This window comes from Cucumis melo, chromosome 9 (genome assembly GCF_025177605.1).
Source record: "Cucumis melo cultivar AY chromosome 9, USDA_Cmelo_AY_1.0, whole genome shotgun sequence".
NCBI classification, from domain to species: domain Eukaryota; kingdom Viridiplantae; phylum Streptophyta; class Magnoliopsida; order Cucurbitales; family Cucurbitaceae; genus Cucumis; species Cucumis melo.
Genome location: NC_066865.1, coordinates 18,756,399 through 18,781,140, shown reverse-complemented (window position 1 = coordinate 18,781,140; position 24,742 = coordinate 18,756,399). Strand labels below are relative to the sequence as shown.

Here is a 24,742-nt window from a genome sequence, read left to right as displayed (position 1 = left end):
AGCTTTCTTCCGACCAGCCACTTCCTTTTGTCTTCAACTTCTGACTAGAGGAGTTGTAGTCAACTTTACCTTTTCCTTTGCAATCTTTTGTAAGAGCATCTCTTTGTTCTGGGATGTCAAACAATTCATTGTACATCTCAACTGACTCCCATGTAAAAGTATCATCTTTTGAATGATATGACTCATATGATTCCCATATAGTCGAATTGGTCCCTATCATGTTATCACACAAGCCAACCTGAACTTCACCAATATCAACTTCATTCTCATCTAATGTATCCATTCCAATTGGAGGATGGGGGTTTAAATTTTGAACTTGGTTGCTCCCAGATACTGAATTGTAATCTTTGTTTAATACTTTCATGCTTCGATTGCTTGTAGGCTCAAATGATAGGTATAGGGGGACCTCCAATGGATTTTCACTAAGAATATAAAACTTCAAATCACGGTCATTGCTTAACTCAAATGGAGGAGCTTCCTTTTCCCCTTTGATCTCACATATACATCTTATCTTTATGTTGAACTTTGTAGGGTCAACTTCTGCAAGGTCATATAGTTCAGATTGTAAATCTTTGTGCGTTATTTCTTTAGGGACAACAATGCCTTTTAACACTCCTCCTTCATATTTTCTTCGTTCCTCATCCCATGCACCACCGTGACGCACTAAAATCCGAACATGTGCCATCCTTAAACTACCTTAGTTAGTTTTGTATCTTCAAAAATTGATTTGAATTTAAGAACCTACAAGATGCGTGCAAGATGTAAAGAAATAAAAAAAAAAACTGGAAGATGTGTGCGGGCCTAAGAGAGTTACTAAACATGCAAAGAATAGATCTACATGGATTAGGAGGTGTACCAATTTGATTTTGAAATAAATAGTGGAAGTTTGGAACGTGCGAGATACGTGCGAGATAAAGCATGAGGGCCTAAGAGAGTTACTAAACATGCAAAGAATAGCTCTAAATGGATTAGGAGGTGTACCAAGTTGATTTTGAAATAAATAGTGAAAGTTTGGAACGTGCGAGATACGTGCGAGATGTGTGCGAGATAAAGCATGAGGGCCTAAGAGAGTTACTAAACATGCAAAGAATAGCTCTAAATGGATTAGGAGGTGTACCAAGTTGATTTTGAAATAAATAGTGAAAGTTTGGAACGTGCGAGATACGTGCGAGATAGGTGCGAGATAAAAAAAAAATACGTGCGAGATAAAAAAAACCTTCATTCCTTCTATTCCTATTGCTTACTCCTCCTCTATTTGATCCAACTAAATCCTCATCCTCTAGTTCAATTCATTTTTCACTACCCATTGAACTTTCTAAGAACCTAAAACCAAACTTTGACTAAACTAATTTACGGCAAATAAGTCCAATTCCAAAAACCAGACAATTACGGATGAAAATAACACCAAATACCCCAACCAAACATTTACTTATAGTAGATAAATTGAAAATCGGTTAGACATGAAACTCACCCAAATAAGAGAAAACGCTCGAAGTTGATTGAATGGTCCGAATAGGAGCGACAAAATGCACTGGACAACGACCGACGAAGGGCAAGCGACGAAGGGCAAGCGACGATGGGAAAGCGACGATGGGCAAGTGACGATGGGCAAGCAACGATGGCCGGAGTAGGTTCAGGTGTTCTACGCGAAAGAAAAGAGAAGGAAAATGGAACTATACGCGAAAGAGAAGGAATCGATTGTGGAGAGAAGGGAAAGCAAACGTGGAAGAGGGAAATGAAATGAAGGGCATTTTTGTCCATTCACACCCAAATTGTCCTAAAAGTCTTTCTTTTGAAAACTTGTCCCAAAATTCATTTAAAGCTCTTTTTTTAACCTATTTTTGGTAATTTTCCAAAAATTTTCAAAAATACCTTTAAACTTTAAAAACGTTAAACTATTATTCTCGTAATTAGAATATGAATAAAAATCATTAAGATTTTGCAGTAGAAATAACTCTAAATTTAAAATATATTCTACGTGTCAAAATAGTGATAAACTTAATTGAAGTTTTTTTAAATTTTAAAACAAAATTATATTTGTCATGTTTGGTAATGAATTGATTTTTTTTTCTAAATCAAGCTTAAGAGTAACTTTGAAATTCAACCTTTGTACTTAAGAAATATGCAAATCAAAATAAGAAATGAGGAGAACACTCTCGTTTTATAGGCTTAATTTAAAATACAAATCATGATAATTAGTTTTAAAAACAAAATGATTAATTACTAAACGAACGAGAGTATCATGTAGAATCATTATTTCGATAGACCATCTATTTTTCAAAACGACAACAATGCAGTAACATTTTCGATATCTGAAGCCATAAAGCAAATACTATCAATCTCATAAAACTCTAACAACTTCAAATAAATATATCATTATACCAACGATAAAGACATTTTAATTTGTAGTTATATTTTGAACAAGAAATTTACAATTGTAGTTCATATATCGATTGTGAGTATAGTTTTTTTTTTAATTGTTTTAAAATTCAAGTGTATTTTTGAAAATGTTCAATAATTCAAATGTATTTTTAAACAAAGCTGTAATAATTTCCATCCAAAAATAAAGTACTTTTTAATCATTTTTAAAGGTTTGAGGATAGTCTTATACTTATCCACTACGATTTAGTTGATAATAAGTTATTATTAATTTATTTATGAATATAAGTTATGTCTAAAAATGGGTAAATTGCAATTTTAGTTCTTATTGTTTGGATGAAGTTGAAGTTTAACATCGCTCGTATGGACTATTTATGAAGTTTTTCAAATCATAAGAACGACTAAATTCTAATTAATAAACTAAAATTTGTCATTTAACCTAAAATTTAATATTTTTTATTGTTGTGTATTATTCTCGACTCTCGCATCAATAAAGAATGTAACGAAATGCGATACTTGGTGTGAATTGTAGGATCTTGTGAACCACACTAAGTTTTTGAACGGAAGTTGCGGCTAGAGCCTTCTGGCCGAGGGCACGTCTGCCTAGGCATCATGCATTATTCCTCCCCCCCCTACACACACAACTCTCCCCAATGCGGGATCATTGTACAGATAGGGCACACAGTGGCCTCCCGTATGCACCGTCGTGAGGATGGCTTAAATTTGAGGCCTTTGACACTCATCGGTGCAACACTACGGTTGTATATAATTTATAATACATTACATAATATATATAATATTAAAATAATGAATTGAGTTTATAACATTACACATTCTGTTTCTAAATGTTTTTATAGATATTTAATATAATTATGCTTTTTAAAATGTAAGCTTGATCTATAAATATAATTATGCTTTTTAAAATGTAAAATTCAAGTATTTTGAAAACATAAAAATGTTTTTTTTAGAATATGCACTATTTTTGAATCACAAAATACGAAAATAACTTCAGAAAAGAGAATTTGGATTATCTGTCAGACACATATATGAACTTTAGTAAATCCGAAGACATAAAACGTAATCTGAATTTTCTACCAAACATATCATATTTATTAGAATGAGAGAAACTAGAACAAAGTTCAAAATATAGAAACTAAAAGAGGTAATTTTAATAAATGAATCATGTATTTCTATAAATATCTCTCTGGAAGGTAATGCTATACCAGATAGAATTGTATCAATATATTTCCTATATTTAATTGAGGAGTCCATATGATATGATATAGCTAAGTAGGTTGTACTTTAATAAACCGATTTATGTATTTTCATATCATGATTCGTCCTTCTTCCTATTGTAAATAGGTTAGATAATGTCAATAGATATGAATTATTGTTTTTCATCTTCTAAATAAAGCATGAATTTTTTAGATATACTAAGTAATGACAAATATCAAATTAAAAAGAAAATATAACGATGGCAGTACAATTAGTGATCCGTAATTTTAAAGCTCCACATGATGTTACATTCCAAAATTTTGCCATAATATGTCATGTTGGCAATTGTGGACGGTGTCCATGAGTTCCATGTAAGTTGTCATGCTCCCAAAACTCTACTACTTCCTCGTATTTGTTTTGTATCGTGTTTCTTGCAACTCTCTTTATTTTCTTCTACTCCGGTAACTACGGGCAACCATCAATTGTTTTGTGGGAGATATCTAAAGTTTTTTTTTTCATGTAGATCTAGAATGTTTTTTTTAGAGGAAGAGATTTATGGATGTATAATACTTAAAAGGTTTTTCATAATTTCGTATTTATTTAGATTATTTTGGATTTAGATACTTTTGTGTTATATTTTTGAATGGACTGATTCTATTTTGGACTATTAACCTTTCTTAATGATGTTTTAGATTGATATTGTGTGACACAATACTATTAGTTTCTGTGGTTGGAACGAACCAAGAATATATTCATTAATTTTGTAGTTATGTTTACAATCTTTAGGTGTTGATCGTGGGTCTTGGTTTTACTTATCCAATAAAGTTATATATTTTAAACAAGTCCATTGTTCACAATCACAACAAACTCATCGTGTTTATTTAAATATAATTTTATTAATCATTTTTCATATTAGGTGTCAAATTAATAATTTTTCATCTTATGTTTCAAACTTATCGTTCTTCCATTTAATATATACTAGTGTTTTTTAAAAATGTCTCTCTCACGTGGTCGGCTTTTCAACAAAAAACAATGACTAGAGAGGAAGAAAATAGAGAAAAAGTTGCTAGTAGAATCAAGATTTGGAAGGAGTGAAGTTATGACCCACAAAATAGTGGACCCTATCCACAATCTCCAACGTGGCATATGATGTGACAAAATCTAGAACAAGATAACTATCTAGAGCTAAAAATCATAGACCTAATACACGAGTTAATTAAGACATTCTGTACTAGCTAGATCCACAATTCTCCAACTATATTTTTGTCAATCTTATTTTTGTTATTATTTATTAAAACAATGGAAGAAAATAATCAAATAAGAGAACTAAATTAAAAGTTTATTATTAGCGATCTACTAGGTAGTAGCTAATTTAAGTTGTGTTGATATACGAGGGATAAAAGAGAATTTTGCTTTTAGCACAAGTGAAATATAAAAAATAAGAACAAAAAAGTGTTAATCATCATAGAACTATAATCACTAATTTGTGAACAAAATGAGAGAGTAATGTATTCCAAAGTAGTCTTATCAGATTCATTTACCTAATTTCTTTTCAAAGTCTTGTTTTGTATTTGAAAGATGAGTGGCCAACGTGTGGCAACTATTGTTTGCCTTATTGATAGAGAAGTTGCATTTGGAAAGGAATTGTGTAATTAGTTTAATTGCCAACATGATAGGGCCACTTGTATTTTGTAACCAAAGTCTATTGGTAGATTGTTACTTTAGATACATAACAAAGATGGTTGTCAAAATTCTGCTGGCCACCTTAAAAGCCTACGAAACTTACTTTTGCCTACCTAACACATATAGCCTCATTACCCTCCCTTTACACTCTTTTTGACAAATCTTCTTCATTTTGGTTGGTTTCTTTGTTATCTTTTTTTAATTTTTTTACCACACAAAGTTACGTTTTAAACTTTGATATCTTTTTAAAATTTAGAAATCAATTAAACACATATTTAAAACTTTACAGTTTAATCGAATTTTAAATATTTCAAATTTGTATCCATCTTTAGATTACTTTTTCTTAATCATTAAATTTTTTAGAAATCTATATATAGTATATTATTTTTAACAATATTTACGATGTAAAAAAGGATTTAAATTATATGAACGTTTTAATTATGTTAATATATCTCCTAGCACTCTCATCATACACCATAATATAATAAAAGAGAGCAAAAGAAATAGTACAAAACGAGTCAAACGATCAAAAACTCAAAAAATGAAGATAGTATAGAAATGATAATGATAGATAAGAGTGTTCTCTCACGAATGAGTCGCATGCCTGCCACCATCATGGAACATGCTATCATTTTGATCCAGCCTCTGAGAGAGGCACACCAATGAGATTGCACAGAAGGATATGCTTCTCTTTTAGTAGGATATGCTTCTTTTGTTGGATGAAGATCAGGAACTCATCTAAAGATTGGGAAAGAGAGTGTCGGCAGCTTCTAGGAAAATAAAAGAACCAAGTCCGTATCTATTTAAAATGTAACATGTACGATTTACAATAGTTTAACTCAAACACTAATTATATATTCACTCTAATTTCCATGTTACCAAATCAAAATTAAACAATACAAAAAAAACGTATAAAAATTGACACACATATATATAGTTTACTAATAGTATATTAATTAACTATATTTATAAGAGAAAAAATAATAATAATTATTAGAGAGAATTTTTTCGAAATACAAAAATCAACATCGCTAACTTAGAAAATTCATATATTACACTTTCTAAATCTTAGGATCAAAATCACAAATAACTCATAAATAAATATACATGCTCAAATATGAGAAATGACGAGTGTTACTTCATACTATGTTGTTCGTAATACCACATAACAAATTCAAGACATTTCAACAAATCAATATTTACCCATCAACTGATCTTATGTATCAAGTTTTATCAACTCTCTTTTAAAAAAAAAAAAAAAAAAAAAAAAAAAAACTAAAAGATGAAGGGTAATGAAACAATTTCAAAGTTGAAGGGTAAAGATGAAACTACTTGGAAAAAAAAAGAACATGTCATGTGTTAAATGTAATTTGCAATTTCCAAATAGTTGTTTGAATTCTTCGGTATGGCTTTTTGGAACATGAAAAGATAATTATGGTTTTAGGAATATAAAAAAGATAATGCAAATTTTACTTGAGAGTATATATTTTCAAGAGTTATCTATTGACACATGTACGTCCTCTACCCTTTGTAAGAGGAACTAAAAGAAAAAGCTCCAATTGAATAACCTAATTGCTAAAACATTCAATCGAATAAGTTTCTTCTAATTACTCTCTCCATTCTAAATTTTAGCTTAATTTTCTTTCCCTCCAACAGCATTCGGCCCCCTGAGTAAATATTCAAAAGATCAATGCTTCACTTTTTCATCCATGTATATGATTTAATATCTTATAAGTTTTTTTTTTTTTTTTTTTTATTTGAGTTAGATTAGATTGTCATACGAGATTAGTGAGAAGATACCAATTCGTGATAAATATTTCATTATTAGAGTTTGAAACCAGGGTTAATCTTTATTTAAGGTGGGTTAGTGTAAAAACCAACTTCTTTATCTGGTTTTTCTTTTTTAAACTTTACTCATCCATATATAATGATTTAGTCCAAAACTAATTGCTGTAGTATACTCTAAATTAATCAAAGAACATTATAGAATTTTTTAGTGGCAAAAAGTAAAAGACATTGAATTATAAAAGTTAATCAAAACCTTGTGTGCTCTATATGCCTTATTTTGAAACTTCTCTCAACTTTTGTGTTTTTTAGGATATCATTCAATTCTAATTTGGAAGATTATTGGCTGTATTGTTCCATCAATATGCAATTTCATTGTGCTCTGATCTAAACCCTTATATATATAAACCCTACTAATTGTATTAACTTTCATCCCCCAAACTAAACTCTAAATCACAAAACTAAATCCTCTCTTCTCTCTCTCTCTCTCAGCTCTCTAAATATGAAGTTCTTTTCAGCTGCGATTTTCCTTTTGCTTCTCATTTTTGGCACTGGTTTGTTTTCATCAATTATTATGTGCTTTTCTTTGTTTCAATTTATTTATGGGAGAGGAAATTTCAGGGAGCTAGGTTTTTTTAAGTTGGGGTTACTCAATTTTGTGTTGCATGGTTGTTGGGTTACTCAATTTATTTATTATATATGGATAAATGCAAGTATTGGGTTACTGTGTTCGATCGTAGATATCAATACACTTTTATTAATTAATGTTAATAGAAAATAGAAAATAACCTAGATCTATTAATATTTATAATCGATGAAATTTGAATTTTGTAAATATTTACAATCGAATCGTCATTTACAATAATTTTCTTTTTAGTATATGTTTGAAAATAAAGTTTTGATTGTGTTCGTTGTCTTATTAAAGTAAATTAGTTAATAAATGATAAAACTTTTTTTTAAAAGGATTTACAAAATAAAATTTGAGTTTCAAACTCAAATACAATGAATATAAGATTTAGATATATTTTATTAATATTTTGATTTATTTTAGTATATTTATATATAAATATCTTTTAATATTTTTTCTCTGAAATTTAGAATATTGATATCATGATACTAAATATAAACCACATGACCTCCATCAACTCAAAACTTTTGAAGAGTTGGATCCATGATTTAATTAACTATATGTTGTGGTTGAAGGGATGGCGCCAATGGTGGCGGAGGCGAGGGTATGCGAATCTCCGAGCCACAATTTCAAGGGTCTATGCTTTAGTGACACAAATTGTGGGAATATCTGCAAGACGGAGGGGTTTAGCGGTGGCCTTTGCAGGGGATTCCGCCGTCGCTGCTTTTGCACAAAGCACTGTGTTTGAAATCTCTCCGATAACCCAACTAATTAAATAATAAATGTCTATTTCTACTAGACTATCCTTTTCAACTTTCTATGAACAATAAAATTGGCCAATGGCCATTATCGTCTTTTGTTCCATAGCTTACTTTTTTATATTTTTCTCTTGTAATCTTTTTTATGTGTTTGTGATCGATCTTCTGGTTTTATTACATTAATGCAATGAGATCAATAATATTTGTGTGTGGTTTTAATTTGGATATGCTTAGTTTGTGCGTTTAGAAGGCTGGAGAAAAGCTCCCATTGGTATCACCAAAATAAACAACAGAAAATATAACAAATAAAAAAAAAGAAATGGTACCGTTTGGTTAAAATCTTAAGGAATATTGTTGAGTGTGTAAAATTGTGTTTAATTATTACAAAGTTTGAAGTCTTTGTTTACATGCAGAGATCATGTATTGAATTTGAAAGTGTGTGTCCTGATAAGTTTTAAAATATAATCGTGTTTTGGTTGCTGCTTGTTGTAGTTAGGTGGTTCGTTTGTTTGATGTTGCTCGTTTTTCCTCTCCCACATGCCTATTCTATGAGAAAAGAAAAGGTTTTTTTTTTTGACTTGTTCCCTTTCTTCATCCTCACCCCTTTCCAAAGTAGTGAAATACAGTGAGAATGAGAACTAAATTAAGAAATGTAGACAAAATATGTGTGATTCCATATTAATAAGAGCAACTGATCAAGATAAAGAAGAGAACCGATGCAAAATTGAGTGAGTAAGACTTTCCAATTACACTGCTGCTCCAAGAAGTAATTGATCGGAAAACAACAAAACTTAAAAGCACACACAACTTATCTGGAAAATCCAAAATCAATCAAAAATAATTATGGCCCAACATAGCACCTTATTTCTCCTCATACCATTTTAAAATCACATCGATCGAGTTTCAAACTTAAGCTGATGGACGAAGGTGTAAATTTAATATCATCACTTATTTGATAGTACATATGATGTTCCATCTAAAAAACAATTGTCCATGAATTGAAATCTCATACTATCAAAATATGGTATCAAAGCTCCTAAAGCCCAAACGGATGTTCAATTAAATAAAAAAAATCATGATCCGATCAAATTAGTGAACCGAAAATAGGCATCATCTCTTGAGATGATATATTGAGAATCTCACATTTCAAAAATCATAAAGATTCAATTTCAATAGACTACACTTCTCTCATTTTCAGTTTATTTTGAGATGGATCTCCATAGTAGTATCAAATAAGTTCACAGTACTATGAATAAGTTTGTGTTTGGAGTAGTATAGAGTTGCGCGCAGTTATTATAAAATCTAAAAAGTCGATAAATATAAAGTTACTCGATAAATGAGTTGAGCTATTTATACCAAATTAGTAGGTGAAAACGTTTGTATCTAAATGAATCGGAGATCTAAACCTCTGAGATCTAAAGAGGAGGTTTAGACGATAATTAAAGCAATATGAAGTGATCACATTATATAAAGCTCTCAGCTTTTTCTTAAAGCTTAATAAAAGCTCATTTGCTTAGGTTGTTCCTACAACAGTGTGTTTACAAAAGGGAATTGAAAGACAGCTCAAAATCACATATGGATTATATTTAAGGACCAAACATCTCATATGTTGCGACAAAACTTAGTGCTATATGACTCATTAAATCTTCACTTTTTTTATTTTTTGTTCTGGGTCATTCTAATGCAATACCCTGTTGACCCCTTTCAAAGTTTTATATAAACCTCTTTCCCATATTCATTTCTCACACTCAACACACAAAATCTCTTTTTTTTCATCTCTCAGCTCTCAATATTTATAATATGAAGTTCCTTTCTGCTGCAATTTTCTTGCTCCTCCTGCTTCTTGGCACAGGTTCTTCTTCCATTTCTTTTTTCTGGTTTATCTTCTATCTTTCTTCTTTCTCAACTCAAACAAACAAAAGTGCGACAAATTTATTAAAAATATTCACAAATATAACAAAATGTCACAAAGTCTATCACTAATAGTTATCGATAGACATCTATCTTATCGTCCTTCAATGTCTATTAGAGAAATAGATGTGTATATATATTTCAATCATTCTATTTATTTCTAGACAGTGATATTTTACTACATTCATAAGTGTTGTGGTTCATAAAAGATGGAAAAGTGGTTTTTCTGTAGTGTTTTATACCGTTAATTCTATTTAAAAAAAATTTAAAGTACAATTTTATCCTTATTTCATCACATTTTTTTATGGAATAAGAAAAAACAAAAATGAAAAGAAATATATGCAAGCAATATGGATGCTTAATTATTTGAATAAATATTTTAGAGAGTTGTTGGTCATATATCTTTAAATTATGGTTATCCTCTCCTTTAACACATATATAATAAACAATGAAAATTATCTACAAGGAAAACATTGTAGATGTAGAATATTCTATATCCACTGTTTTTTTTTTTTTTTATATTTAGGATCAGGACTCTTGTTTTCTTCTTTTTTTTCTTTTAAATGGATAGAAATTTAATTAGGTGGTAACCATAGATTAAACTCATTATCTCTTGATCGGTTGTCGATATTATTTTACATTTTTTATCTAATTTTTTTTACTTTCCACCTTATGGAAAAACTCTACATTTGGACCCATATCTAATTTTCACTTTTATGGAATAACTTTTCTTTCCTTTCTAATATGATTTTTACAAAATTTTAGTAATTTTATCTTACATCGAATACAAACTTATTAACTCCACTCAATCCACCAAATGCAAATGCAAAAATAAATCATAATTATTATTTTGTGTTTTTAATTTAATGATGTATGAAAATCTACAAATAAATATAAATTCAACTGATTAAGGCCCGTGTCAATAGTTTTTTTATAGCAAAACAAATGTGAATGAGATATGGAGATTTGAACTTTCCAATGTAACAAAGACGTGTCTATTAACACTAACTCGTCACATACTTAAATACTTATATATGTGAAAGAGAAAAAAAGAAAAGAAAAAAGAAAAAGTTGGACTAAAATGAGAGATTTGGTGGCAGGGATGGGGCCGATGGTAACAGAGGCAAGAACATGCGAATCTCCAAGCCATCGCTTCAAGGGGCTGTGCTTCAGTAAGAACAACTGTGGCCATGTTTGCAAAACGGAGGGCTTCCACGGCGGCCATTGCCGGGGATTCCGTCGCCGCTGCTTCTGCACAAAGCATTGTGTTTGAGTTGAATGTCAATGATCTAAAATCAGTTGTCTATCAGTAAAAGTAGACACTCCATATGGGAGCTGGGAGCTCTTTGGGCGTGCGTTTAAACCAATAAAATTTGCCCTATTTTGTCTGTCATTGTTTCCTTTTCTTTTTTAAAGTTTTGCAGCTTTTGTTTGTTGTGCAAGCTTTACTTCCTATTTGCTTTGGTTTTGGTTTGAATTAATGTAATGTTTAGTTCATATTATATATCTGTGTATTTATTTGATGTTTGGTCTCTTTTGAGATGTTTTTTTTTTTTTTTTTTTTTTTTGGTAAAGAGAGGCTCACTAAAACTTATTCAACGGAAGCTAAGTGAAATTGCCATTTATATGGTTTCAAAATGCTAGCAAAAAGAGTAACGTCCGTCTTAAATTATTAAATAGAAAAATCATTAAGTTTCGTTGTTTGTTCTAAAATATTTGTGTATTTTTAAAAGTTATAGTATTACTTGGAAGTCCTCAACTTTTCATAAGAGTTTCAAAACTACCTTTGGAATAGAAATCATTTAGAATTTTGATAGGAATCGAGGCTTGAGACTTGAAATAATGTTGTAGAAATTTAAGGATAATCGATCCTCGTATCGTTGCATGTCTCAATTTTTGACAATAAACTAAAGCATATCTAAAATGCCGTTTTGCAAATATGATGAAAGATGAAAGATTGTGGCAGTAAAATTTTAGGATAAAAGTTATTCTTTGGTATCAAAAGTATCCATAATCTTAAAAGTTGCAATACTCCAAGATCTTTGCCATTTATTTTAAAAATATTGCGTACTTTCAAGAGTGGTAATATTATCCTAAAATCGGCCTAGATCTTTCGATAACATTTTAAAACTACATTTGGAATATATAATCTTAAGAATGATTAAGGACATAAATCTGAAGTGTCATGCTGTTTTAGATAAATTTTCTACCAAATGTTTGAAGAATTTCTACTCTTAGTAGTTTTGAAACTTTAAACTATTACGAAGATGAAGGAGTAGTATTGTATTACAACATTTAAGAAAATAGATAAATTTGAAACAAAAGATAAAATTCAGTGGTATATACTTTTATAACCGACCTCTTTTAGGATATTAGTAAACAGCGCGTGCAATGCACGTAAAAATCACACACGAAAAAATTATAATTTTAATTTAACTTTATAAAATTAGAACAATCATTTCAATATTCTCCATATTCATCATCTTCTTCTCCTATGTCTCTTTGTTTTCCCATTGATCGAATTTTAAATTTGATTTGTTTGCATAATTCAAATTCTATTTTTTAACGTCTTATGTTTGAAATTTAACCATCTAATCTATTAACCATCTAATCTATTAACCATCTAATCTATATATATACAAATAAAGTGAAAGATTAGGTTGTTGGTTGTATAATAATAGATACCCAAATAAAGTGGAAGATAGCATTATGTAATATTAGTTACGACGTGGAAGATGGAAAAGTTACAATAATGACCCTAGTAACATAGAATATTAACTAATATCGGTTATGAAATCAAAACATTTTTTTTTAATAAGGAGATAAAAAGTTAACGAAGTGTAACTTCTATCATGTTGAATGTGAAAATGACCACAAACATTAAATCTATGTATATGAGAAAATTGCCACTAAAACAAGACTAAAAAAAGTTATAATGAAAAGGTACAAACATCCAATAAAATCATATTTCTTTTGAATGAAATTTCAAGACTTTAACATTTCTTGCTTTACACATTTTATTACCTTTATGTATACTTTATAAATTTCAACAATATTTACATTGTTTTAACAATTAGGGGCTGTTTGGGGGGCAATTTAACACTGTGGGGTTAGGTTAACCTAACCCCTGTTTGGTACTAGGATTATGGAAACCCTAGTTTTAGGGTTTCCATAACACCCGTATTATCCTCAAACCCCTCATTCTCATCTGCCCCCTAAACCCGATTTCTCTTCTTCGTTTTTTCCCTTCAACCCGTGTTAACCCCTCCTTAAATCCGTGTTGTAACTCCCTTCCATCCATCTTCTTCCTCCCAATTTTTGTTCTTTCTTCTTCTCCCCCTACTCCTCCATTGCCGGTTTCGTTTTTTAGCTCAAAAATCCATCCCCCTTCGATCGAAAACCCCTTCGCTTCATGACTCTGAATCCATCTCTACATCTCTCTAAGCCTCTCCCAATCTACAAAAGTTTTTGTTGAAGAGAAGATGGACGACATGCATAGACGCCAAGTCTATTGAGCCAAGCAAGGAAGAAAACGATGACTCCGAAGATGATGATTCCTCCGATGAGGGTTCCGATTCCGATGAGTCTAATGAGGTGATTCTTTCCCTTAATGCTTAACCCTTCTTCTTGTTCTTCCCCTTTTTCTTAACTTTAATCTCTTCTTCAATCTCTCTGTTTTTCATCATCTTCTTCTTTTTCAAACTTTCCACTCAGTTTTTTTTTTTGGTATATGGTGGTGTTGTTCTTGTTGTAATGGCAATTCGTAAAAATATGGGTAATTATAAGCATATTAAAGGAGCTGTGATCTCGTTATTCTTATAAATCAAGATTCTGTTACTCTTGTCTCTCTTTTTTAAGCACTGTAATCATAGTGATGAAGATGTTAAGATATGCTCTTCATGGTTCACATTCCATATCTCCTCTTCCTATTCATAATGCCAATCCCTTAACCACTTTTGTTTCTTCTAAAATCGATGAACCCAATTTTCATCTTCTGTTAGACCTATTGTCCGATCTTCCGACCAATGCCATCGTCTTGTTTCGCTTGATGTGTTTCGCGGTATCACTGTTGCGGTAAGCATTTTCTTTTTTCTTACCCACAATTGCTTTTGTTTTACTTCTTTGTTTTGATTTTCTTTGTTAATTCTTTTCTACTCCATGTTGGTGTTTTTTAATTGAATGGAATGATTTTGTTTTTGTTTATGTTATCATCGAATGAGATTTCTCATAATAGCATGGGTTGGATGAAAGAACATTGGTCTTATTGTGGACTTGTTTTACTATTTTTTTTTTATAAAAGGGTTTTATAAAGAAAATAAGGATTCCATTTTGGTTGTTGTTACCTGCTTTGTTGGCTTACATTGTGGACATATCATTGTACATTTCAAAGTGAGTGAGATGCTCCAGCTAAGGCTAATTGTTATGAGTTGTTATGTTGTGCAATTGGCAGCTGAGGCTAATTGGGGTTCCATCGTGAAGAGCTCTATGATTTTGAATATATATGCTTCTGAGTAGCCTGGCTGGGATTCAAGAGGGAAAGGATGCGATTGTGGAAGAGGGTGGAATTGTTGCGCTTGTAGAATTGGACTGAGATTGTTTTTTTTTTAAGGAGGTAATTGTATTATTAAGAAGTGGTATCGTGTATAGGGAGTGGTTTTTTTTTATGGTTTGTACAGCGTGGTTGAGAATGTTGAAAGAATGAAGATTGTAGAATGAAGTTAGTGCAGTTAGTAAAGCCAAAAGGTCGACGGTTAGAGAAGAAGTTGTATGATTTTTAACTAGGTTCTGGGATATCCTTTTTAATGACATTCCAATTTACTAAATAGTGTAATATCACTTGGTTTGATTTTCTGGGTTTGATTTGATGAAATTCTGATTGGTAGTTGTGTGTCTTGTATGGGTGAAGAACCCAAATTCTGTGGAACTCATCGTCTTTCTTGTAGCTTTATGTGAAGTACATTGAAGTTCTGAAATTTACGTAATTTAATTTTCATATTTTGGTTGATTCTATTCTGCTTATTATTGATTGATTAAAGTTTAAATGGTAGTTGATCTTGAAATAGGGAATTGCTGCTGCTAATCTTAATTAATTAAGAGAAAAAAATTGAATTGGTATGCCTAATTAGACTCATTGAAGTCTGTTTATTCTTATTTTTTACCAGCCTGAAGTATATTTTCTTTTTAGTTGATTAATAATGTTTTCATTATATATTTACAAAAAAAGAAAAAAGATTTAGGGAGGACTAATAATCAAAATGAATACACATAAGAAAATCAATGAAAATGGTCAATATTTGACGAATTAGAATGTAATTAGAATGTAATTGAAATTGGTATAATATTAGACTCAAAGTGTTCGATTCAAACATGAATTTTGAATTGCAATGCGTTCCAATCTCATTACAATGTCCAAACATCCTCTAAATTTTTGTCCAAAAAAAAAAAAAAGAAAAATTGCCAAGAAAGACATAATCATTATATGGAAGTCTAAGAAACATTCCTTCAATGTTTGAATGAAGTGTTACCTATCTTGAAAAGATATATATTATTATCTTATTTAAAAAAGAAAAGAAATATACATTATTAGTTTCCATATAAACATGTACAATTTGTCAACAAATTATTTACAATAAGAGGTGTTTGACGCTTTCGTAAAAAAATATGCAATAATAATTTTTTCTCATATTTACAATGTCATTTAGAAAAATTACTACATAAAAAAAAAATTAATAACCCAACCCACATAACATTTTTCCCAAATAAATTTTATCATAAATTCTACGTAAACCTACCCACCTAACCCTTCCCCCAAACACATCTTATCATAAAATCCCCATTAACTCTTCCCACCTAACCCTTCCCCCAAACACATATTATCATAAAACTACATTTCTAAACCCTTCCCCCAAACAAGGGTTATGATAAAACTAGTTTTTTCATAACACTAGTTTTATCATAACACTAACCCTTCCTTAAATCAACCCTTCCCCCAAACGCACCCTTAAAGTATAAGTCACTCAACCATTTCATTAATAAAATAGCTTTGATAGAAAAGATTAAATGAAGAAAAGAATAGCAAGATTTCCATGATTATATTAAAAAAGATTCTCAATATTACATGACTTAAACATAAAGAGTATAGACATATATATATGCCAACCACAAAGTTTGGTGGTTCGAGATTCCCCAACTTTTGTTGGGTACTAAAAAAAACCTATAAATGAAGAAATATACACAGACATACTTCTATATACAAAAAAAACAACAAAATAAAAAAATAGAAGAGAATAGAAAAACATGATTTGATTTCTTCTTCATTCTTAGCATTTTGTTGTAACTTATGAACATGAATGAAAAAATGAGGTATTTATATCCAAATATTTGAAAAGGAAAAAATTAAAAGGTTTCGAGAGATATAAAAGATAAGATAATGTGAATAGTTGGAGATTAAAGATTAAAGGGGAGAGGAATGTGAATGAATTTAGATAAATTTAAATGACACAATTAATAGAGAGTAAAATTTTGAGAAAAGTTATAATAAGAAGATGAAAAGTTAACAAAATGTAACTTCTATCTTATTGAATGTGAAAATAACCACAAACATTAAATCTATATGAATGACAAAATTGCCACTAATGCAAGACTAAAAGAGAATTATTAATAAAGGGTAAAATAGGACTTTAAAGTTTCTCGTCTTCCATCCTTTTATATATACTAGTAAACAACGCGAGCGATGCACGTGAAAATCACACACAAAAAAGTTATAGTTTTAACTTAATTTTATAAAATTAGAAGAGTCATTCAATATATTCATATTTATATCTTTTTTACATTCACATCGTAATACGTGAAAAATGAATAATAAATTTAAAAATATCATAATATACTATCTCAAAATTTATAATAATTTTAATAAAAAAATTTAAATGAAGAAAAAAAACATGAGTAAGATACTCAGGGTTACAAAAAAAAAATTCTCAATATTACATAACTTAAACATAAATAACATAGACATATCTACATGTCAAGCACAAACATAATAGTTCAAGTTTTCCCAACTTTTGTTATGTACTAAAAAGAAACCTATAAATGAATGAATATACACAAGCATACTTCTATATAAAAATAGAAAAAATAATAGAAGAGAATAGAAAAGCATAATTTGATTTGTTTTTCTTCTTCACCCCTAGCATTTTGTTGTAACCTGTGAACATGAATGAAATAAAAACAAAGAATGATATATTTATACCCAAAGATTTGAAAAGAATTTAAAAAGTTGAAAGATATACGAAAGAGTTAATATGAGATAAGGGAATGTGAATAGTTTGGAGATAGAAGATAAAAGGATAGAGAGGAATGTGAATTGATTTGGATGAATTTAAATAACATAATTAATTGGAAAGAAAATTTTAAAATTTTGATAAGTTATAATAAGAAGATGAAAAGTTAAGAAAATGTAATTTTTATCTTGTTGATGTGAAAATGACCATAGATATTAAAACTATGTGAATGACAAAATTGTCACTAAAACAAAATAAAAAGAAAGTTATGATGAAAGGGTAAAATGGGGCTAGAAAATTTCTTCACTTCCATCCTTTTATATATAGTATAGATTATAGATTAAAGTTTTCAATTTGGGATACATGATTTGGGCTTATTTCAATTTGATTCCAAGACTTTTACAATATTTTCAAGGGCCGACAAAAATGAATAGCAAAATTAGAGGTTTACTTTGGATAAATGACAATTTTATTTTTAAATTGACAAAATAGCAAAACATAAAATTTTTAAATAATAAATGGGAGAACAATGCCTTAAATGTCCTTACCTAATTGACAAATGTGATTTCTAAATACATTTGTAACAGAATCCACAAATACCTTATAATTAATACAAACTATGCCCCATTATTTCACATCCCATTCATTGGGATTGTGAGTTTGGAAAACAATTAAAATCTCTAGCATCTCTTTCTTCACTTTGGAAGATAATAGCCTACATGGCTCGGGTAACAAAGAAAGCAGCTCGGACGGTTCAGTAGGGAGCAGATGGTGCAAGCGGCTCAGGTAACCATGAGATCGGCTCGGACGACGTGCGGCTTGGGACATGACTGCTCGAGGACGAAGGCTTCTTCAACGGCAAGGAGAGCGCGCCCTAGTGCGGTAGCGTGCTACGGAGAAGGATGAAAGGTGCAACGAGCTCCACGCGAATGGGAGATCATGATGGCGGCGGCTGGTTTCGTGGAGATGTGAAGACAGTCGAAGCTTCTCGGACAAACATGAGTTGAAGCAGACACAGTCCGCTTGCTTCAGATCTGAACGTCGCGACGCAGAGGAGATGACTGACAAAAAGGGAGAGGCTCAGGCCGTAGCGGCTTGGGCTAACGACGAACAGGAGCTTGACAGAGAACTAAAGTGAGGGTGGCGGCTTCGACGTACGGAGGGAGATTGTCGTCGGAGATCTCAACGGAGAGAAGAGTGGCAGGGGCGATAGCGACCGTGTGATTTTGAAAAAGAAGAAGATGAGAGTGGGGGGAGGGGGCTGTGGTTGAGATGAAGAAGAAGATGATGAATTTAGGGTTTAAAAAAAGATATAATAATAATAATATAATTCATATTATATTATTTTTATGTTATAATATTATAAAATCTATATTTTTTTTCTTTTCGTTTCCAAACTTAAATAACTTTTAACACCCAACAAAATAAAATCTTAATAACTTATCATAATAATGTTGAATTTTTTACCTCAAAATTTTGACATTAGGAATTCAAATTAAGAATTTAAACTTGATGTATTATGTGTATTTTTTCCGTAAATAATTTAAAAAATAAAAAATTGTGAAATTAATAGATTATCCATTATCTTTGACATGATTTTATTTTAGGAATTTAATTTTGAATCTAAAATTAATTCATTTATATATATTTTTCGTAAATAATTTAAAAAATAAAAATGGTAAAATTAATGTATTGTCTCTTATCTTTGGCATAATTATAAGAATTCAATTTAAGAATCTAAAATTAAATACACTGTATTTTGTATTTTGTATCCTAATAATTAGGGGATGTTGAAACTAATGGCATATTAGGGATTGTTGGAACAATATAATATTTTTTTGATTTAGTTAAGAATTATTATAAATGGGTGTGTTTACAAATACATATACATTGTATTTGTATATAAACAATTGTCATTTGTAGCATATGAGAGATGTATTTTAAATTATTGTTTCATATAAGATACAAACTAAATATAGGGACTCAAACATTATATTTGACATAATTTTAGATATTTAAACTAAGTTAAAACCAATTTGTAATTTTATGGTGTGATATATAACAAATACTATTGTTGGCATAATTTTAGGGATTCAAAGCAATAATCTTAATTAATTAAGGTGTACGATTTGTATTTTACAAATTCAAACATTATATTTCTATGTTACTCCATACAATTTGTATGGAGTAAAATTATGATGGGAACCATATATTCCATGACTTATGGTTGTTGTATACTCGTAGATTCAATAATGGTTATCTGTTTTTCTTTTTACTCTGCTATGCGTTTTCTGTAGCACTTGGGTTTTAGTTTGATGTAGCGGTCGGGTATTAAAAAGATATTCATTATTTTAGGAATAGTTTAAAAAATAGAAAAGGCTGGAATTAATGGATATTGCATTATCTTTGGCATGATTTTAAGAAGGGATTAAATTTAAATCTTTAATTAATTAATTTATGTATATTTTTTCATAAATAATTTAAAAAATAAAAAATGTTAATTTTAAATCTAAAATTACTTAATGGATATCGCATTATTTTTTACGTGATTTCAGAAAGGGATTCAATTTTGAATATAAAACTAATAAATTTATGTATATTTTTTCTGTAAATAATTTAAAAAAAATACAAAAAGTCAATTTTGAATCTAAAATTACTTAACGTATGTATGTGTTTTTGGTAAATAATTTAAAAAATAAAAAAGATGAAATTAATGGGTATTGCATTATTTTTAGCATGATTTTAGGAAGAATCTATAATTCGAAAAATAAAAAATTGATGTTTGATTTTTTGATCCAACGAATACAAATACTGCATTTGTATATGGACAATTGTCATTCGTAGAAGGTAATTTCGAAAAAAAAGATTAGTTTTATCATAAATCAAAATGATTTAACAGTTTGCTATTTTTCTTTTAAATTCATGAATTTACTATTTTCAATGTCAATTTTCTATACACCACAAATTATCCGTTTGGTCTTTTCAACCATCCAAAAATCGGATTATTTTGCTCACATTTTATTTCTACGTAACTCTAATGCAATCGGTAAAATCAGAAGATAATAATAATAATTAACTATTCACTTGAATAGAAAAAATGTCACATATTCACATATTCAGAATCTATAATTCTAAAAAATAATTTGTGAGGTCTAAATATACAACCATGAAAATCAAAGTAAAATTAAACTCAAAACTATGAGACCAAATCAAAAACTTATAGAGAAAGAAAAACTACTTACAAATAAGTAAATCTCTTGGGCATCAGGAAAAAATTTCACTCCAAGGCTTTATCCCAAACCAATGAAAAACAGTTCAAACAAAGCCTGATTTTCCAGCATAATGATCTTGCAACCATTTTGCTTGCACTTGCAACCCAGCATCCATCAAAGCATTCAATGCCGACCTATAAAGCCTCTCATCCAACCTTGTTCCTTCTAACTTCATGTCCCTCAGAAGCTTCACCAGCTCATCAACCCGACTCGTCTTTGAGAACACCCCAACCATGATCCCCCCAATTGCCTTATCGATGGTGCCCCCATTCATCCGAAACTCCCGGTAATATTGCTCGCACTTCTCGAATTCTGATGCCTTGACATAAGCATTTATGATACTTGTATAGCTAACCTTATCAGGTGCTATCTTTTTGCGCTTCATTTCCTTCCATAACTTCTCAACTTGCTTCAAATTCTTGGCCTTCCCATGCATCTCCATCAATATGTTGTATATCCAAACATTTGGCTGACACCCTTTTTCTTTCATCTTTGCTAATAGCCTCATTGCATCCTTTAATCTCCCTGTTTTTCCATACATTGATATCAAGCTAGAGTAAGCTACTACACATTTATCAAATCCCTTCTCCTCCATTTCTCCAAAAATGTCCTCTGCTTTCGAGTAGAGTCCGACACGGCAGTAGGCGTTGATTGCTGAGGCGTACGTCACTTGTCCTGGCTCACATCCGTCTCCGATCAACTTCTCATAAACTTTAACTGCAGCGTCATAGCCCCTTCTCGTGGCGTAACCATTGACAATTGCACAGAAAATACAGTCAGAGACTCCAATTTTAAAGTCTTTCATTACTTCAACAATCTCAAGTGCCTTCTCTAATGATCCTTGTTGAATGTACATCAATATGAGCTTTAGAAACATCGCAGGATCTCTCAACAACTTCTTGGCTTTTGCTTCATTGTAAAGATCTTCAGCTAATTTAACTTCCCGGATGCTAGCAAAAGTACATATCAAAGCAGAGTAAATAGTGTAGTCTTCTGCGATCCCTTTCTTCCTCATATCTCTAAAGAATTCAAGCGACTCGAAAACCCGCCCCGACTTCGCTAAGGACTCGCAAAGTATCCCGTAAATCTTGGTCGAAAAGGGCGTTAAATTCGAAATCCTACTCTCCACTTCATTAAACAGTTCCATAACTCTCTCAGAATCCCCGAGTTTAAGATAGGCTTCCATGACCCTAAAATAACATCCAGAATCTGCTTCAATTCTTGCAGATTTCAACCGCTGGAAAACCATGATAGTGCTTTTGTACATGTGAAGCTTATTGTAGCCTCTCATGGCAGCTTCAAAAGCGGTCATAGCAACATCACTATCCCTTTCAAAAACCTCAAGCAAAGCCTTGACAACTTTAAATTTTCTACCTCTAACACAACTACTAACCAATTTAGAACAAGTATCTCTATCAGGGCAAACACCAAAATCCACAAAGTCCCTAGAAACTAAAAAAATCAAATCCCATTTCTTCAGTCGAACTAAGTACCTGATCAGATGCCGCAATGTCGATTTCTCAGGTCGAAACCCAGCCCTCTCCTTGGCTTTCACATAATAGTCATAGATCAAATCCTCGGTTCCGGGGTTTTGCGACAACCCACATAAGAAATCGTTCAAATCTTCAACGTTGGAGAGCGGGGGAAGTTGAAAATCGTGAAGATTGGAGTTTGAATGGATGTCGGGTAAGGCGATGGAGGGTTGTTCTAAGATTGGGGAAGGGAAGCCGGAGGAATTCAGATGGAGGGATGGAAGGTTTGAAGTGGGAAGAGAGAAAAGGAGAGGGAAATTAGAGGTGGGGATGAAATGGGATTTTCTGAAAGAGTTTGATGGAGGGAATGAGCAGTCGGGGGAGGGAGAGACGGCCATGGGAGATAAGGTCCGAAGGACAGGGGAGGAAGAAGAGTACAGTGCCACTCATAATGATAGTATATAGCTTATCGGCAAGGAAGTTGGGTTCGAGATCTTGTAAGCCACTGAATTTGTGCCAAGTGGGGAGCTTTCGGGCAGAAGGGTTAAGGGATTTTCCATGTAAGCATTTGCGTTTCCTTTCCTCCATGAAAACTGCCAAGCTTTTGTGTGGTATATAATATAATGATACATAGTGGTTTTGCTTCTCCAACTTTATATTCATCTGCTTCTACATCTTTATTCTTTAGTTTCTTTTGCTGTATTTCAAATTTTTTTTAGGCTTGTAATTATATATCACACACATAAATATTCATTTGTATTATCTAATTAAAATGAGTAGTCAACCACACACACATTTATATATATATATATATATATATATATATATATATATATATATATATATATATATATATATCATCTTTTTTTGTTATATCATAATTGTTATTATTGCTAACAATATATTTAATTTAAATTTTATCGCAAAAAAATCTTAAATTATGATATATTATTTTGTTTAGAAAAATAACATATATATTATATTAATTTAAAAAAGTCAATTTAATAAGAAAAACAAATAGGTTATACAAGTTCAAATTATATCAAATTAATTATAAATTAATGAATAGTCGCAATGACATTCTTGAAACATTACGCAAGATAAATACAGTACTTGAAATATTCCTACTAAACAAATTGATAGAAAATTAAACATGCCAACAGATAAACAAATCTAGTTTACTCTAATTGCATCTAATCTAATTAAAATTAACATGCACAAATCTAATTAATTGAATTAAGATTTAGAGAGACACATACCTTTCTTGCATGCACGTAGTCTATTCACGAACTAAACTTGGACTACCACTGATGTTGACCCGCTATTCTTCACTTAAGATTAGGTTGTGTGATCCAATGTGTGAAGGAATTGAGAGGGAGATGAGAATTTGAAGATTAATTTGGATTAGAGTTTAGAGTTAGAAAAAAAACTTTTGGTGAATAAATTTGAAAGTAAAAACAATAATGGACCAAAAAGATTTTAACAAATGAAATTGCCCTCCTTAAATAAAGAAATTAAATGCAACAACCGAATGTAATAACTCACCAAAACCTAACATCTCACAATCCACTATATTTTAGTTGGTTTTAATGGGCTAGGTGTTCAAATCATACGGAGCCACTTATTCCACTATTCCACTCAGAGTGGGACTATCTAACAAAATGTTGGATTTTTGAAGTAATTGCAAAATGGTCTTTACACTTTTAATCAAAGTTTTTTCAAACCAAAAGTCAACAATTTGAATTTTTACCATTTTGTCCTCCTTCACTAATTTTGATCTCTCGAACATGAATCCTCATTCTTTTTTTTCGAAATTCAAATCATAATTCAATATAAAGTTGGTCCAAATTTGACTTTTCAAAATCTAAAACCAACCTTTTGACTTTGTACAACTTTGACCATTTCCATCATTTGTGAGCTTCTGAATATGAATCCACATTCATATTCTTGATATTCAAATCACATTTAGACATAAATTTCTTTTCTTCTTTACTAATTCGAACTAATTCAACATAATATTCTAAGTTTATTCATATGAGCTAGTAGAATAACCTAATAGACCTATAGATAATGGACTCAAACGATCTGAGGTTAGCTGCCTAAATTCTAATCAACTTTCTTTAATTAACGGGTCATTCTACTAAAGTCATGTAGTTGCACTCTTCTCACTATAGATATATTTGTGTTTATATGATATAACCATGATTAGTAAGTTAATTCTTCACAAGTTGTTCGTAATATCAGCTGGATCCAAATACTGTTTTAACCCTAAGATTGTATATTGTTCCTTAAGTTCCACTGTTTCACTATTGAACAATTGGTTTAAACTCTAACCTGTAAAAAAATTTCTTTCGAGCCA

General features: G+C 30.7%; 3 protein-coding genes and 1 long non-coding RNA gene across 4 annotated transcripts; 3 read left to right on the top strand and 1 right to left on the bottom strand.

Annotated features, from left to right (window-relative positions):
• The first annotated feature begins 8,228 nt into the window (after positions 1-8,228).
• LOC103483028 (defensin J1-2-like) lies at positions 8,229-8,497 on the top strand. The gene has a single exon (XM_017043348.2). It carries the CDS (start codon positions 8,268-8,270, stop codon positions 8,436-8,438), a length of 171 nt encoding a protein of 56 aa, XP_016898837.2. The 5' UTR covers positions 8,229-8,267; the 3' UTR covers positions 8,439-8,497.
• Positions 8,498-10,153: 1,656 nt separating this feature from the next.
• On the top strand, positions 10,154-11,882 carry LOC103504070 (defensin J1-2-like). The gene is made up of 2 exons (XM_008468508.3): positions 10,154-10,300; positions 11,460-11,882. The coding sequence occupies exons 1-2, from the start codon at positions 10,249-10,251 to the stop codon at positions 11,630-11,632; spliced, it is 225 nt and encodes a 74-aa protein (XP_008466730.3). The 5' UTR covers positions 10,154-10,248; the 3' UTR covers positions 11,633-11,882.
• A 1,633-nt stretch (positions 11,883-13,515) lies between these two features.
• LOC127151046 (uncharacterized) lies at positions 13,516-15,352 on the top strand. The gene is made up of 2 exons (XR_007823752.1): positions 13,516-13,953; positions 14,810-15,352. It is a non-coding gene; the product is annotated as an uncharacterized LOC127151046 (long non-coding RNA).
• A 5,347-nt stretch (positions 15,353-20,699) lies between these two features.
• Positions 20,700-22,977, bottom strand: LOC103503127 (pentatricopeptide repeat-containing protein At5g13770, chloroplastic). The gene has a single exon (XM_008467284.3). It carries the CDS (start codon positions 22,779-22,781, stop codon positions 20,955-20,957), a length of 1,827 nt encoding a protein of 608 aa, XP_008465506.1. The 5' UTR covers positions 22,782-22,977; the 3' UTR covers positions 20,700-20,954.
• Between the last annotated feature and the right edge of the window lie 1,765 nt (positions 22,978-24,742).